We start from the raw sequence: 17750 nt of genomic DNA on the forward strand, positions 1-17750 counted from the left end.
ATAAATAAATCCTTTTTAAAAAATTGTTTAACTAGACATTTAACTAAACATCCTGTATATTATCCAACAACACTAACTGTAAATCCATTAAAAAAAAAAAAAAACACACAGAGACAACTCATCAATTTACCAGCAGATGGCTCCCTGAATCTAGTTTAGAATACATATACTCAAACCTAGTGAGGAGTCCTTATTGTCTCAGAGTTTTTGTTGTTTTGAGTGTCTGATTGGTCTGGAGTGATTAGGTTAGTTTTGTGGGGGAATGGGAAGTTTCTGTTTAGTTATATAAAAGCATAAAATAACCTTTCTCACCATTTCATATGACTCTTCATGATCCTTAACTTTAGAACACGAAAAGGAAATAATAATTTAGTTTTTAATGTGTTTCTTTTATATTTGCTCAAGCATTTTTTTTTGGTTTGCTTAAGCATTTAAATGCTAAAGCGATATGTATAATTTCAGTGTAAGGTGACTCTGACATTTCACAAAGGAAATCCATGCCTATTAGATTATGTATTCTGAGCATTAGGTCAGGAATCTCCATAAAAAACATAGCTTTACCTCTTTGATGCAATCCGATTTTCTATGATATTCTAACATTGAGGCATGTGTTTTGTTTTGATCCAAAACACACATCCAGAACTCTCAATGAAATCAATCATTCAACAGAATTTTTAGACCTGCCACAATTTTACTACCCCTTTACCAATGCCAAAATATCTTGATGTGTTCAAGTCTAAGACTTATTTTCCAAGATGTTCAAAGATTTCTAGAACAACTGTTGTCTTGAAGTCTATTTTGCCTGATAACAGTGTAGCCACTCAAGCTGTCTTTTGGTTCTAGTTTTTTGCGTGGCTGTAGTTTCCCATCCTTTTATTTTCAACCTATTTGTATCTTTGAATCTAAATTATGTCTCTTGCAGCCAGCATGTAGTTGTATTTTTAAATCCATTCTACTATAGTTGGATTTTTAAATCCATTCTAACCTCTGCTTTTTAGTTGAGTAATTTAATCCATTTACATTTAATGCAATTGCAGATGAGGTAGGATTTATATTTACCATTTTTCTATTTTTTTCCCTATATGTCTTATGTCTTGGTCCTTTTATTCTTCCATTTCTGCCTTCTTTTGCTAAAATAAAATTTTGAATAGAAATTTTAAGTAGACATTGGTAATAAATGTTAAAATAGATATTTAAATATCTTTCCCCTATTGGCCGCCAATCTTTCTCAGTCTTTTCTCCACTCACTTTTTTCTTAGTAAATAAATCATAGACTTCAACATATCAAGAAACACATATAAAAAACAAAGAGACTTGCCTGGGGTTATGCAAGTAATTCATGACAACATTGGGACTAAAAAACAGGTCTTCTGATTCTACCTAGTTTCAAAGTTTCCACTGCCACTGTGGCATGTACGTGGACTGAGTTCATCTGTGACACAAGATCCTTCTACACTTGGTCTTAGCCAAAAGGCCCAAAAGCGATGACACAAGATCCTTCTAATGTCTTTCTTGCTAGTTTTCAATTTCTTATATTTTCTCCCTCTTGTTTCAGAGGAAGCTTTTTTTCTCTAACTTTTGGATTCAAATCTCTTAACAGTGTTTTCCTAAATGCAGAGCCAGCACCATTAAAGGTATGGGAGATGATTTGACGTGATATATTGAATTAGTATTGAGTAACAAATACATAATGAGAAAGCTACTTTATCCAAGGCCCTTTTGATCCTTCTGACAAGGAGAAAGTCTAATTCTTGTACTGGTGTTTAACATCTCTCTAACATTCCTCATCTTCCTTTTTTAACTGAGAGCAGTCAACATTAAGCCTGGAGCCTTGGTACACTGTTTCTAGCTAGAATTTAATGGTGTTATTTTGCTTTTGTTGTGGTTATTTTCATATATGGCAAACGGTGCTGATTTGCCTTACAGTTTTCTACATATGTAAAACTGTGATCCTGATTTAAAACAAAATACTGAGTAAATAGTATAAATGGTGGTATATGGAAAAATAATCCACAAAGGTGGTGCTTGAATGACCAACCCTGGGAAACTACTGTGTTGGTTCAATCTGTTACAATGGTTGTCTATTGTATCTTCCTTTCTCCTGGGCCACAAAAGACAGTCAAGGCTGGGGATATTAAACCTCTTGAGGGGTGCCTGGGTGGCTCAGTGGGTTGAGGCCTCTGCCTTCGGCTTGGGTCATGATCCCAGGGTCCTGGGATCGAACCCCACATCGGGCTCTCTGCTCAGCGGGGAGCTTGCTTCCCCACCCCTGCCCCCTGCCCGCCTCTCTGCCTACTTGTGATCTGTCAAATAAATAAATAAAATCTTTAAAAAAAAAAAAAAAACACCTCTTGAACATCTTTCCCTGTTGCATCTCAGGTTACTCAAAATCCTCCTTAGTTGCTCTTGTCATATTTGGCTTCTAAATTTCAGAATGTTGTTTCTAAAGATGCTGCTTATGAACTGCTATGGTCTGGACTTTGGTTCCTCTCCACTTGGCTTCACCCTTCAGGACTTTGCTCCAGGCCAGTTGTCTGCTGTTTCCAAATTAAGACTTCTTGTTTCCCTCCTCTGCAAGTGGTTATGGCTCTTTTGGTTAATCTTTGATGGGCTTCTGTTAAGGAAACCACAATTGCATTTTGATCTTCCCAAAAGGATCTTTGCATTATCATCTTACCATTTCCTTTTCACGTGTGGGTTTGGGACAAGGTTCCACAGAGCCTGGGCAAGAGGACTCTTGAATAATGCTACCCTCTGTGATATGCAAAGTATTCCTTTGCACCAACTGTCACCCAGCATCAGAGGATGATGTTAACCAAGCTTAGAGTGAGTTTCCTGCCTCCTTGGGCATCTACCACCCTCTTCTCCTCTGGGATGGAATATTTCAGCACCTGACCATCAGTCTCAAGATGCAGCTTCCCCATGCATCCCTAAGGATCCTCAGATAGAGGGCTCCTGATACCTGCCCTCACGCCCCAAAGTTCCTAGTTAGAAATAGCTTAGGTCCACAATGGAACACTAGGTAACTTTATAAAATATAGAAGAATAAGGAAAAGAATTTTTGCAAAGAAAATAGACTATTATTTCTAAATAGCAATAATTATAAATGGAGCCTTGGTGTTTAAAAACACAAATTTTAACTTGTTTCATATGCTTTTTACATTTCTATAACAAGCTTCAGTGGAACTGAGCACTCAGTTTATATGTCCAGATTTTTGAAGCAACGAGAATATGTATTTTGAATACCTACTTTGCTAATATACAGTGGCTACTCTGAGTCAAATGCAAGGAATGTTAATTTACAAATATTTCAAATACTCTACCCTCCCTGGGGAAAGAAAATCATTCCTTTAGGTTCTTTTAAGCTCCAGGTAACTAACTTTTAATTTTCTACCCTATCTCTGGTTTAATGTTCTGATCATATTACAGAGAGTGACTTTAACAAAGACCACATTTTTTTAGTGCCTTGCTTTCACAACAGTTGAATCCACACACCTATCTCTATGGCGACTTTTGTACTGTCTTCCCTGAGATTTGAGTCCACAATGAGACCATTAACCAGAAGTGAGAGGTAAGGAGGATTAGACACATGATTAGAGTAAATAGTAACCATGAATTCACTCGCCCACAACTGTTTGCTTAAGCTTTACTTTGGGGACAGAGGCTCCTATTAAATCTCATTTTCAATACAGTGAATTGTCACTTACATTGACCTGTCACGGAAAAATAAAAAGCTCCTCAAATTATATTTCGAAAGGCAATAGTATTTTAAAGTTTATAGCTAGCTATTGCCCCACATTTTCCGCAGATTGTGCTGTGTACTGTGTGATGCATAATAAAATGTATCATGATCCCTAAGGGATGCTCATATTTGTAATCTTCTGTGCAATGTGTGTGTGCGGAAGACAGTGATATTTTACTAATATCTGGGAATAAAATGATATTACATATAATAAAAATAAAAAGAGATAAAACTTTTAAAGAGAGTGTGTTTTATGGGCTACATGATAGCAAGGTGGCAGAAAAAGGGGGAATACAGTACGTTCACAAATATTTATGATAAAAATTGAAAAGTGCCGAAGTACACATGTATCTACTCATTAATTTCTTGAGGGTAAGGTGCCTGATCATTTCCATACATTCATGTTTACTTCTAGGGCTGAGCCTGGTGCCAGCTACATGGTAAGAATTTAATATTTCGTATTAAACTTATGGATGGAATGTTATGGGAGCATAGAAGAGGCAACACTTGACATTCCAGGGAAAATGGAAGTGAGTGGATTAGTGGATAAAGCGGTGGGAGACAGAGGTTTGTAGCTGAGACTGGTAATTGTTCCCCAATATCCATTCTCTCCCCTTCTTCCATAGCAATAGTTCCCTTGATTTCGAGTGGGACACATATGCCAATCCTCTTTGCTGCTAGGTATGCCACTAAGTTCTGGCCAGGTGATGTGTGTACATTTCAGGTTATGTCCTTGAAAGGAACGGGCACGCCCTCCCTTTCCTCTTAATTCCCCCAACCCCTGGCCGGCAATGGACCTGTTGAGAAGCACCACCACCCCCACCCCCGCCCCCGCCCCGGACTAAGTTGACACGGGAAAGACTCTTATATGCAGCATAAAATAGGAGTGTGGGTCCCTGATGACTTTGTGGAGGAGAGCCCCTGTGCCAACAGGACTTTATGTGAGAAATAAACTTGCTCTGTTGAAGCCAATGGTTATTTTGCGTCTCTGTCACAGTGGCTACATTTATATCCTAATACAAGCATCAGGAAGGATTTATAAAGGCAATGTTTACACTGAGTTTCAGAGATTGAGTAGGAGAAGTTCACCAGGTGGACTCAAAAATTTAAGTAGCCATAGTAAAACCCTTTGGGGAGATTTATACTGTCCGCAGCTGCATGCTATAATTGGGGGATGGAGGGAGGCGAATTTGATCGTTGGGTCCATTTCAGCCAAGTCTTTCTTTGCAGGCAATTCCTGGAAAGAAGGGGCTTGGTCTTAAGTTGGCAAAGACCTTCACCCAACTTGCCCTGGAAGTCCGTCTAATGTGACATCCACTGTTCTAAAGAGTAAGGAAATAAAGTAGTCTCTCCCCCCTCCCCCCCAGTAGCTCTCTACATCCATCCGCTGTAACATTGCCTGCTCCCCGCTACACGCGCCAAGGCGGGTGCCGTCGGCGCGACACAAAATTCTCGCTTTCCAGGGGACCGCCCGGGGCGAGTGGGGAGAGATGCGGCCACTAGCGGTTCCGGGGAGGTCGACGACCCTGGGGACCGAGCGGTCCAACTGTGCGAGGTGGGTCTTCGGTTTCGAGGATAGGCTGGAACAGGAGTCACGGAACCCGGACGGAAGAGCCACCCGCCGGGGGAGAGGCGGCAGGCGCCAAATCCCGCGGGAACAGCCCTCGGGCGGCGTCCGGCCCGCTCGCGGTTGCCATGGAGACCCGGGTCCCGGCTGGCCAGCCGAGCGCGAGAGGCCGACCCTTGCGGGGCCTGAGCCGCGGGTCCACCGGCGCCGCGCTCCACCCCGCTCCGCCGCCGCGTCCGCCGAGGGCCACAGTGCGTGACCCGGAGAGGCCGGGAGGCGCGCCCTGCTTTCGGGAACCAGAGCCGGAGAGCGCCAGAGGTCGCGACCGCCGCAAACCCGGCCGGTGGGAGAGGCTGCCTTTGAACCAGACTGCCGCCGCCGCCGCCGCCCCGCCGTCCCCGGGCTCCCGAGGGCACTGTTCAGACGCCAGCCTCCGGGGCCCCCAGGACAGCGGCTGCCGCGTCGCCGTCCCCGAAGCCCCGGGAAACATCCGCCCTCTAGGGTAAGGGGCGCCCGTGGGGACACAGCCGCGGCTCGTGGGGAGCGCTACCCCCAAACGGGCCTCGGGCAAGAGGTCGCTTGGGAGACGAGTCCCCACCCGCCTCCCCAGCCCCCTCCCCTTCTGAGTGCGGACGTTTGGCGGGGTCCTCTCGGCCCCAAGTGTGCGACGCTCGCATCCGCCGGCAGAGGCCGCCTCTTAGTCTTCAACCAAGTGGGTCGCCAAGGGGGTCCTGCATCAAGAGAGATTTACCGAGGCAGCCTGTTCTTTTCACAGAGACGATGCTCGAAGGACGAGGAAAACCACTTCCTGGAACATCTGAGCTGTAGTTCAGCCTGGAGTTACCGGCCACGGTCCAGGCGCAAACATGCTCCACGCCACCAGCGAACTGGAGTTCTCGAGCGAAAAAACTTCGGAGGGTATCTCCCACCTCGCTTCCCTGGCGCTGTCAGCGGACTCCTCGCCCAGCGAAAAAAGCTCTCCTGGCTTACCCGAAAAAACGGGCTATCCCGACTCCGTTTACGTTCTGGCCGCAAACATTTTTCAGGGAATTCGATTCGAAAAGTCCCCGGAGCAAGTCTTAATAAAGTATGGGAATGAACCCTTGCGGTCCTTGCCCGAGTCAGAAGATGAAGCCTTTCAGCGGTCGTCCTATGAGCTGGCTTTCAGTGCCCTGAAGTGTGAGTAGGACCAGCTTTAAAGATCAGCACTGAAAGAAAACAATGAGAGAATTTGTGGAGTGCAAACCACCCCCGCCCCCACCCGCACCTGCCCCCGCCCGCGCCCCCTCCCACGCATCAGGTTTGGTTGTTACCCATAAGCCTATCTTGGGTCAGTTGCAGATGTGAAGGAATGAGGAGAATTCCAGGAAAATAAGCTCTTTGAGGCCAGAACTGTTTCTTCACTGCAGATCTGCCGGGGCCTAGCACCGTGCCTGGCCTTGGATAGATGGGATGCACAGTCATGAAACTGATCAAGGAAACAGTTCCACTAACGCGAAGAGTTAAGAATCCACCGAAGTATCCAAGTACAGGTTCCCTGTTCTTGGGTTATCTCTTTGCATTTTCTGTGTTACATCTTGTATATTAGTGTATGAACTTTCACAAATATAAAAACCAGTAGGACGGTGGGGGAGAGGAACAGAGATGGAGTAAGAAGAAAGGGTGCGATATATTCAAAATGGGTATCAAAATTAAATCAGCCCCAATTAAGGAGATCCCATTCATAACCAGTAGCCTTAATTTTGGGAGCTGATATATTTATTCCTCCAAACTTCTGTAGAATGCCCCTTTCTAAATCTGCCTCCAGGGTTTGAGATGCAATGTTTCAGACTCCCTCGGTTGTGGTTAACTTTTTTTTTTTTTTTCTTAAAGATTTTATTTACTTATTTGACAGACAGAGATCACAAGCAGGCAGAGAGGCAGGCAGAGAGAGAGGGGAAGCAGGCTCCCCGCTGAGCAGAGAGCCTGATGGGGAGCTCCATCTCAGGACCCTGAGATCATGACCTGAGCCAAAGGCAGAGGCTTAGCCCACTGAGCCACGCAGGTGTTCCTGGTTTTGGTTAACTTCATCAGCTTCTGACTATGCAGCTGAATCTAGGACAGAACCAGATACTGTTACTGTGAGAGCAAGCAAAGGGTCTGGAGGTGTTCGTTATAGTACTAGCTATGAAATTTATATTACAATATATTGTACTATATGACATTAAGGTTTATATTGGTTTGTAAACTGACTGAATATAATTCCAAAAAAGAAGTTCCAGAAATATTTAAGAACATTATATTAGCAGCCTGGATGAAATGATAAGTACGTGCCCCTCCTAAAGAGACAACTTGAAAGGGCAACATGAATTTTCATGTATTTCCTTAGTATTAGTACTTTCTGGGCCTTCTACCTCCTTGCACATAGGCAGTTAACAATTGTTGAGTCGAACTAAAATGTCCTATTAATTACTTAGATGTGGAAATATATATATATATATATATACACACACACATATACATATACATATATACACATATATACATATACATATACATATATATATATATATATATATAGGTAGTTTGCAGACATGATGCAGCTCAACTATGAAGCCAGGAATTTGTCAAAATAGAGAGAAATTTGATGTTAAGAGGCAACTTCTCTTTAGTTTTCATTTGTATTCTCCTGCTTGAGGTTTTGGGGTTTTTTTTGTTTTTGATTTTCTTTTTAAATCTGTCTTAACCATTTTTTCTTTTCCAGTGTAATCTTTCAGACTGTTCCATCCATGGTTTCCATGCTTTTAAAAAAAATGTAGCTTTAAAGACCAAGCTTTTGCACTTTAAATAATGAGCCCAGTGAACGTTTTTACATTTTCTCCTTGCAACAGTGAAAGGCAGACTGGGCATCTATGTTAATTAGTTGGTATCTAATGTTAATGCCAAAATTCTACTATAGACAGTTTGTTTTCCTAATAGAATATTGAATCCTACCTTTAGAAATCAGTACTAAAACCCTGAAATTATTCTATATAAAATTAACACATTAACTAGATGGTCATGCTATCGTGATATGTGTACTACATTATCTTCTTCTTTTTCTTGGTCTTTATTTCTGTTTTATGAAAGGGCCTTGTGACTATTTGATATTTTTTAATGACCCAGAGAATCCCATTCAGATAAGGTATTGTCATAGGCCTTTACAAACCTGCTTTTGCCTGAAATGTTCATTTTAAAATTCTAATTCTAATGTAAGCTCAAATACTAAAAGTCTTTGGTTGTTTACTTGGTGTAAATATTATATTCTTATAATAATATTATCTTGCTTAAATTATTATCTCAATAATTTCTGAATGTTCAAATAGAATAGAACCAGAATGTCTAAATGCATTAGATTTCCAGGATAATTAAGAGTCTGGTATTTTGCTTTAAAATATGAGATGCTCTGTGCATTTCACTTTTATCTTCTGTATTATAAGTGTTCTACCAATATTTTCACGTGATATTTATAAACTCACTTTTGGCTTGCACAGTGTAGGTTCAGGGACTCACAGTTCAGAAGAGAAAATTCTGGATTTTCTTCTCTCTGGTTTTATAGGAGCAATAATGCTGAAAAGGTTAATGTACAAACTAAAGAGAGCTTGGGTAATAGTCCCTTTTATCGGTGAATTTGTGAATAGGTAATTAGATCATATTACCTTTTTTTTTTCCTGTGGAGGAACAAGGAGAAGGAAATAAATGACAGAGAAAAGTCCTTAGTTACATAAGTGTTAAGTATATTCCTTTGGTTGTGTTTTTTTTTTTTTTTTAAAGATTTTATTTATTTATTTGACAGACAGAGATCACAAGTAGGTAGAGAGGCAGGCAGAGAGAGAGGAGGAAGCAGGCTCCCCGCTGAGCAGAGAGCCCGATGCGGGGCTCGATCCCAGGACCCTGAGATCATGACCCGAGCCGAAAGCAGAGGCCTTAACCCACTGAGCCACCCAGGCGCCCCTGGTTGTGTTGTTTTTAAGTTTTATTGTTTGCTCTTTTGTTGACGTCCTTTGTATATAAGCTCTTTCAAACCAGAGAGTGTATTTACCTGATTAGCTTTTAAAGGTTGAAAGAGTTCAACATGCTTTTTTTAAGATGAAGACAAACTCTACTCCAGCTTTACTAAATAGCCCCGAAGTCAATTTTCTGCTAAAGAAGGGAATAAACAATAGCCTATTCCTTTTAAGTTTTATTTCTATCAAAGAATGGAGTACTAGCAGCTAATTTGCTTTTTTAAAGAATCTCTGGATGTTTCAAGGAATTCTAAATACTAAAAAAGAAGAAAATCTGGAAAACGATTTCTTAAGAAATAAACTAATGAACCACAATTAAAGAAAAAAGAACACTCGAAGAAAAAGATTTCCCTGAAATTGTTGACCTTATTGCTGGCTGAATTCTTTCTCTAGCCTCTCTAGGTATATACAGTAGCTGGTGAACTTTCAGTCCCAGGAACTGACTGTGGCATTAACCTGCTCATTTCAGAATCTTCCTTTTTTTTTTTTTAATTTTTAAATTTTTTTATAAACATATAATGTATTTTTATCCCCAGGGGTTCAGGTCTGTGAATCGCCAGGTTTACACACTTCACAGCACTCACCATAGCACATACCCTCCCCAATGTCCATAACCCCACCCCCCTCTCCCAACCCTCCCCCCACCAAGCAACCCTCAGTTTGTTTTGTGAGATTAAGAGTCACTTATGGTTTGTCTCCCTCCCAATCCCATCTTGTTTCATTTATCCTTCTCCTACCCCCCACCCCCTCATGTTGCATCTCCACTGCCTCATATCAGGGAGATCATATGATAGTTGTCTTTCTCCAACTGACTTATTTCACTAAGCATGATACCCTCTAGTTCCATCCACATCGTCACAAATGGCAAGATTTCATTTCTTTTGATGGCTGCATAGTATTCCATTGTGTATATATACCACATCTTCTTTATCCATTCATCTGTTGATGGACATCTAGGTTCTTTCCATAGTTTGGCTATTGTAGACATCGCTGCTATAAACATTCCGGTGCAAGTGCCCCTTCAGATCACTACATTTATATCTTTAGGGTAAATACCCAGTAGTGTAAATTGCTGGGTCATAGGGTAGTTCTATTTTCAACTTTTTGAGGAACCTCCATGCTGTTTTCCAGAGTGGTTGCACCAGCTTGCATTCCCACCAACAGTGTAGGAGGGTTCCCCTTTTTCTCCGCATCCTCGCCAGCATCTGTCATTTCCTGACTAGTTAATTTTAGCCATTCTGACTGCTGTGAGGTGTTTGTGGTTTTGATTTGTGGTTTTGATTTGTATTTCCCTGATGCCGAGTGGTGTGGAGCATTTTTTCATGTGTCTGTTGGCCATCTGGATGACTTCTTTGCAGAAATGTCTGTTCATGTCTTCTGCCCATTTCTTGATTGGATTATTTGTTCTTTGGGTGTTGAGTTTGCTAAGTTCTTTATAGATTTTGGACACTAGCCCTTTATCTGATACGTCATTTGCAAATATCTTCTCCCATTCTTTCAGTTGTCTTTTGGTTTTGTTAACTGTTTCCTTTGCTGTGCAAAAGCTTTTGATCTTGATGAAATCCCAAAAGTTCCTTTTTGCCCTTGCTTCCCTTGCCTTTGGTGATGTTCCTAGGAAGATGTTGCTGTGGCTGAGGTCAAAGAGGTTGCCTGTGTTCTCCTCAAGGATTTTGATGGATTCCTTTCTCACATTGAGGTCCTTCATCCATTTTGAGTCTATTTTCGTGTGTGGTGTAAGGAAATGGTCCAATTTCATTTTTCTGCATGTGGCCGTCCAATTCTCCCAACACCATTTATTAAAGAGGCTGTCTTTTTTCCATTGGACATTCTTTCCTACTTTTTTGAAGATTAGTTGACCATAGAGTTGAGGGTCGATTTCTGGGCTCTCTATTCTGTTCCATTGATCTATGTGTCTGTTTTTGTGCCAGTACCATGCTGTCTTGATGATGACAGCTTTGTAATAGAGCTTGAAGTCCGGAATTGTGATGCCACCGACTTTTGCTTTCTTTTTCAATATTCCTTTGGCTATTCGAGGTCTTTTCTGGTTCCATATAAATTTTAGGATCATTTGTTCCATTTCTTTGAAAAAATGGGTGGGATTTTGATAGGGATTGCATTAAATGTGTAGATTGCTTTACGTAGCATAGACATTTTCACAATATTTGTTCTTCCAATCCAGGAGCATGGAACATTTTTCCATTTCTTTGTGTCTTCCTCAATTTCTTTCATGAGTACTTTATAGTTTTCTTATAGATCTATAGATCTTATAGAATCTTATGATTCTATAATAGTACTTTATTATCATGAGTACTTTATAGTTTTCTTATAGATCTATAGATCTTATAGAATCTTATAGATTCTTAGCCTCTTTGGTTAGATTTATTCCTAGGTATCTTATAGTTTTGGGTGCAATTGTAAATGGGATTGACTCCTTAATTTCTCTTTCTTCTGTCTTGTTGTTGGTGTAGAGAAATGCAACTGATTTCTGTGCACTGATTTTATATCCTGACACTTTACTAAATTCCTGTACAAGTTCTAGCAGTTTTGGAGTGGAGCCTTTTGGGTTTTCCACATATAGTATCATATCATCTGTGAAGAGTGATAGTTTGACTACTTCTTTGCCAATTTGGATGCCTTTAATTTCTTTTTGTTGTCTGATTGCTGAGGCTAGGACTTCTAGTACTATGTTGAATAGCAGTGGTGATAATGCACATCCCTGCCGTATTCCTGACCTTAGCAGAGAAGCTTTCAGTTTTTCTCCATTGAGAATGATATTTGCGGTGGGTTTTTCATAGATGGCTTTGATAATATTGAGGTATGTGCTCTCTATCCCTACACTTTGAAGAGTTTTGATCAGGAAGGGATGCTGTACTTTGTCAAATGCTTTTTCAGCATCTATTGAGAGTATCATATGTTTCTTGTTCTTTCTTTTATTAATGTGTTGTATCACACTGATTGATTTGCAGATGTTGAACTTACCCTGCAGCCCTGTAATAAATCCCACTTGGTCGTGGTGAATAATCCTTTTAATGTACTGTTGGATCCTATTGGCTAGTATTTTGGTGAGAATTTTCGCATCTGTGTTCATTAAGGATATTGGTCTGTAATTCTCTTTTTTGATGGGATCCTTGTCTGGTTTTGGGATCAAGGTGATGCTGGCCTCATAAAATGAGTTTGGAAGTTTTCCTTCCATTTCTATTTTTTGGAACAGTTTCAGGAGAAAAGGAATTAGTTCTTCTTTAAATGTTTGGTAGAATTACCCTGGGAAGCCATCTGGCCCTGGGCGTTTGTTTGTTTGGAGATTTTTGATGACTGTTTTAATCTCCTTACTGCTTATGTGTCTGTTCAGGCTTTCTATTTCTTCCTGGTTCAGTTGTGGTAGTTTATATGTCTCTAGGAATGCATCCATTTCTTCCAGATTGTCAAATTTGTTGGTGTAAGTTGCTCATAGTATGTTCTTATAATTGTTTGTATTTCTTTGGTGTTAGTTGTGATCTCTCCGCTTTCATTCATGATTTTATTTATTTGGGTCCTTTCTCTTTTCTTTTTGATAAGTCTGGCCAGGGGCTTATCAATCTTATTAATTCTTTCAAAGAACCAGCTCCTAGTTTTGTTGATTTGTTCTATTGTTTTTTTAGTTTCTATTTCATTGATTTCTGCTCTGATCTTTGTGATTTCTCTTCTCCTGCTGGGTTTAGGCTTTCTTTCTTGTTCTTTCTCCAGCTCCTTTAGGTGTAGAGTTAGGTTGTGTATTTGAGACCTTTCTTGTTCTTGTTCTTTTTTTTTTTTTTAATTTGACAGAGATCACAAGTAGACAGAGAGAGAGGAGGAAGGAAGCAGGCTCCCTGCTGAGCAGAGAGCCCGATGCGGGGCTTGATCCCAGGACCCTGGGAACATGACCTGAGCTGAAGGCAGAGGCTTTAACCCACTGAGCCACCCAGGCGCCCCGAGACCTTTCTTGTTTCTTGAGAAAGGCTTGTACCACTATATATTTTCCTCTCAGGACTGCCTTTGCTGTGTCCCACAGATTTTGAACTGTTGTGCTTTCATTATCATTTGTTTCCATGAATTTTCTCAATTCTTCTTTAATTTCCTGGTTGACCCATTCATTCTTTAGAAGGATGCTGTTTAGTCTCCATGTATTTGGGTTCTTTCCAAATTTCCTCTTTTGATTGAGTTCTAGCTTCAGAGCATTGTGGTCTGAAAATATGCAGGGAATGATCCCAATCTTTTGATATTGGTTGACACCTGACTTATGACCCAGGATGTGATCTATTCTGGAGAATATTCCATGTGCACTAGAGCAGAATGTGTATTCTATTGCTTTGGGATGAAGTGTTCTGAATATATCTGTGATGTCCATCTGGTCCAGTGTGTCATTTAAGGCCTTTATTTCCTTATTGATCTTTTGCTTGGATGATCTGTCCATTTCAGTGAGGGGAGTGTTAAAGTCCCCTACTATTATTGTATTATTATTGGTGTGTTTCTTTGATTTTGTTATTAATTGGTTTATATAGTTGGCTGCTCCCACGTTAGGGGCATAGATATTTAAAATTGTTAGATCTTCTTGTTGGACAGACCCTTTGAGTATGATATAGTGTCCTTCCTCATCTCTTATTATAGTCTTTGGCTTAAAATCTAATTGATCTGGTATAAGGATTGCCACCCCAGCTTTCTTCTGATGTCCATTAGCATGGTAAATTGTTTTCCACCCCCTCACTTTAAATCCGGAGGTGTCTTCGGGTCTAAAATGAGTTTCTTGTAGGCAACATATTGATGGGTTTTGTTTTTTTATCCATTCTGATACCCTGTGTCTTTTGATTGGGGCATTTAGCCCATTAATATTCAGGGTAACTATTGAGAGATACAAATTTAGTGCCATTGTATTGCCTGTAAGGTGACTGTTACTGTTTCTTTCTGATCTACTACTTTTAGGGTCTCTCTTTGCTTAGAGGACCCCTTTCAGTATTTCCTGTAGAGCTGGTTTGGTGTTTGCAAATTCTTTCAGTTTTTGTTTGTCCTGGAAGCTTTTTATCTCTCCTTCTATTTTCAATGATAGCCTAGCTGGATATAGTATTCTTGGCTGCATGTTTTTCTCGTTTAGTGCTCTGAATATATCATGCCAGTTCTTTCTGGCCTGCCAGGTCTCTGTGGATAAGTCCACTGCCAATCTAATATTTTTACCATTGTATGTTACAGACTTCTTTACCCGGGCTGCTTTCAGGATTTTCTCTTTGTCGCCAAGACTTGTAAGTTTTACTATTAGGTGACGGGGTGTGGACCTATTTTTGTTGATTTTGAGGGGGGTTCTCTGCACCTCCTGGATTTTGGTGCTTGTTCCCTTTGCCATATTAGGGAAATTCTCTCCAATAATTGTCTCCAATATACCTTCTGCTCCCCTCTCTCTTTCTTATTCTTCTGGAATCCCAATTATTCTAATGTTGTTTCGTCTTATGGTGTCACTTATCTCTCAAATTCTCCCCTCGTGGTCCAGCAGCTGTTTGTCCCTTTTTTGCTCAGCTTCTTTATTCTCTGTCATTTGGTCTTGTATGTCACTAATTCTTTCTTCTGCCTCATTTATCCTGGCAGTGAGTGCTTCCATTTTTGATTGCACCTCATGAATAGCTTTTTTGATTTCAACTTGGTTAGATTTTAGTTCTTTTATTTCTCCAGAAAGGGCTTTTATCTCTCCAGAGAGGGTTTCTCTAATATCTTCCATGCCTTTTTTGAGCCCGGCTAGAACCTTGAGAATTGTCATTCTGAGTTCTAGATCTGACATATTACCAATGTCTGTATTGATTAGGCCCTTAGCCTTCGGTACTGCCTCTTGTTCTTTTTTTTTGTGGTGAGTTTTTCTGCCTTGTCATTTTGTCCAGGTAAGAGTATATGAAGGAGCAAATAAAATACTGAAAGGGTGACAAAGACCCCAGGAAAATGCACTTTAACCAAATCAGAAGAGACCCCAAATCGTGGGGGGGAGAAAGGGGATAAAAAAGAAGTCCAGAAAAAAAAAATTTAAAAAAGAAAACAAATAAAGAAAAAATATAAAAAAGAAAAATATATATATATATATATATTTTTTAGATAAACTAGTTAAAAAACGTTAAAAAAGAAAAGGGTAAAAGTTAAAAAAATTTAGCAGAAGAAAAAAAAATTAAATTAAAAAAAATTAAATTAACCTCAAGACTAAAGAATCATGGTGAGAAAGCCATGAGTTCTGTGCTTTGCTTTCTCCTCCTCTGGAATTCTGCTGCTGTCCTTGGTAGGTGAACTTGGTCTTGGTTGGATTTCTTGCTGATCTTCTGGGGGAGGGGCCTGTTGTAGTGATTCTCAAGTGTCTTTGCCCGAGGCAGAATTGCACCACCCTTACCAGGGGCCGGGCTAAGTAATCTGCTCGGGTTCGCTTTCGGGAGCTTTTGTCCCCTGAACGCTTTCCGTAGAGTTCCAGAGGATGGGAATGAAAATGGCGGCCTCCCAGTCCCCAGCCCGGAGGAGCCGAGAGCTCAGGGCCCCACTCCTCAGCGTGTCCTCAGAGAAAAGAGCCCAATCACTCCCGTCTCCCTGGCCTCTGTTCGCGCTCCGAGCTCACCCAGCCTGTGACTGGTTCAAGGTAACCCCGGGCTGAGAGCTCACTCCTTGGCTCTGTCTCTGTAGCTGGCTTCCCCTGTCTAATACCTGCGAGCTCTGCGACACTCAGACACCCCCGATCCTTCTGTGACCCTGTAGGACCTAGGGCCACGCTGACCCCGCGTGGGCTTCACCCCGGTTTAGCCTCTGAAGTGATGTCCCTCCGTGGAGCAGACTTTTAAAAGTCCTGATTTAGAGCTCCATTGTTCTGCCACTTGCTGGGAGCCAGCCCCTCTCCCCACGGTTCTATCTTCCCGTTGCTTTGGATTCACTTCTCTGCCAGTCCTACCTTTCAGAAAGTGGTCGATTTTCTGTTTCTAGAATTGCTGTTCTTCTCTTTGATCTCCTTTTGGATTTGTAGGTATTTGCAATGGTTTGATAAGTTATCTAGCTGATCTCCTGCTACCTGATGTATTCTCAGCTGGCTACTTCTCTGCCATCTTGACTCCCAGTCCTCTTTCAGAATCTTCTAAACCTGTCAGTGAAAAACCTAAGAAATGCTCAATGTATGGTTTGGTTATGGCTTTGGGAATTAGTAACTGTAGACGGGGAGCCCAAGACCACCCTCGGGGTCAACGATTCACTGGAAGGACTCGCAGAACTCAGCAAAGTTCTACTCGTGGTTGTAGTTTATTACGGTGAAAGGTTATTTAAAATCAACACCAGAAAAAGGTGCGTAGGACAGGGTCCAGGAGAGACCTGGCACAAGGTTCCTATTGTCCTTTTCCAGGGGAGTCCACAGGCAATGCTCAGTTCTCTTAATGACAATGTATGACAGCACGAATGAGGCACTATAGTGTGCAGAAGGCAGTATACAGGGAAGCTCACCCAAGCCTCGCTGCCCAGGGTGTTTACTGGGTCAGTCATGTAGACAGGAGTGCTCTTGTGGCTGACCTTACTCGGTCTCTAGCTCTTCCAGAGGCCACGCTGATATCATGTTGCCAATGCCCATGTAAACTAGGACACTTCAATCAGGCAAGCTATTCCAAAGGCTTATAGAGGTTCTCTCTCAGGAGCTTGTAGGGCCAGTTCTTTCCTTGAAGTGTTCAGGGTTTGGCCACCCAGGCCTGCTGAATAAATTCTTTTTTTTTCCCTTAAGATTTTACTTTATTTATTCATTTGAGAGAGAGATAGCAAGCCTGTGTGTACGTGTGCACATGTGCAAGTGGGCGAGGGGCAGAGGGCGAGAAGTACATTCGCCAGTGAGCGCTGAGCCTGCTGCAGGGCTAAGGCTTGATCCCACAACCCCGACATGAGGACCTGAGGTGAAATCAAGAGTCAGAGGCTTGGGACGCCTGAGTGGCTCAGTTGGTTAAGTGTCTGCCATTGACTCAGGTCATGATCCCAGAGTCCTGGGATCGAGTCCCACATTGGTCTTCCTGCACGGGGAGCCTGCTTTTCCCTTTGCCTGCTACTCCCCCTGCTTGTGCACAGGCTCTCTCTCTCTGACAAATAAATAAATAAAATCTTTAAAAAACCTGAGTCAGAGGCATGAGGACTGAGCCACCCAGGCTCACCCAGCCACCTGCTGGGTTAATTCTTTTTTTTTTTTTTTTTTTTTTTTTTAAAGATTTTATTTATTTATTTGACAGAGATCACAAGTAGGCAGAGAGGCAGGCAGAGAGAGGGAGAGGGGAGCAGGCTCCCTGCCGAGCAGAGAGTCCGATGCGGGGCTCGATCCCAGGACCCCGAGATCATGACCCGAGCCGAAGGCAGCGGCTTAACCCACTGAGCCACCCAGGCGCCCCTGCTGGGTTAATTCTTGACTGCACAGTGATTCATTAGGAAA

The 17750-nt window shown here is 41.7% G+C and overlaps 1 protein-coding gene across 1 annotated transcript in view; it reads left to right on the forward strand.

Moving 5' to 3' along the window:
- Nucleotides 1–6169: 6169 nt before the first annotated feature.
- The window catches only part of NSUN7 (NOP2/Sun RNA methyltransferase family member 7), a gene marked incomplete at its 3' end in the record, with an annotated part of 63934 nt that continues 52353 nt past the window's right edge, over nt 6170–17750 (forward strand). Inside the window, exon 1 of the mRNA XM_080796913.1 lies at nt 6170–6488. Within this exon, the coding sequence (XP_080653039.1) occupies nt 6176–6488 (313 nt within the window). The 5' untranslated portion in view covers nt 6170–6175. The remainder of the gene's footprint in view (nt 6489–17750) is intronic.

The sequence above is a fragment of the Martes martes genome, assembly GCF_963455335.1.
Source record: "Martes martes genome assembly, chromosome: 2".
NCBI classification, from domain to species: Eukaryota; Metazoa; Chordata; class Mammalia; order Carnivora; family Mustelidae; genus Martes; species Martes martes.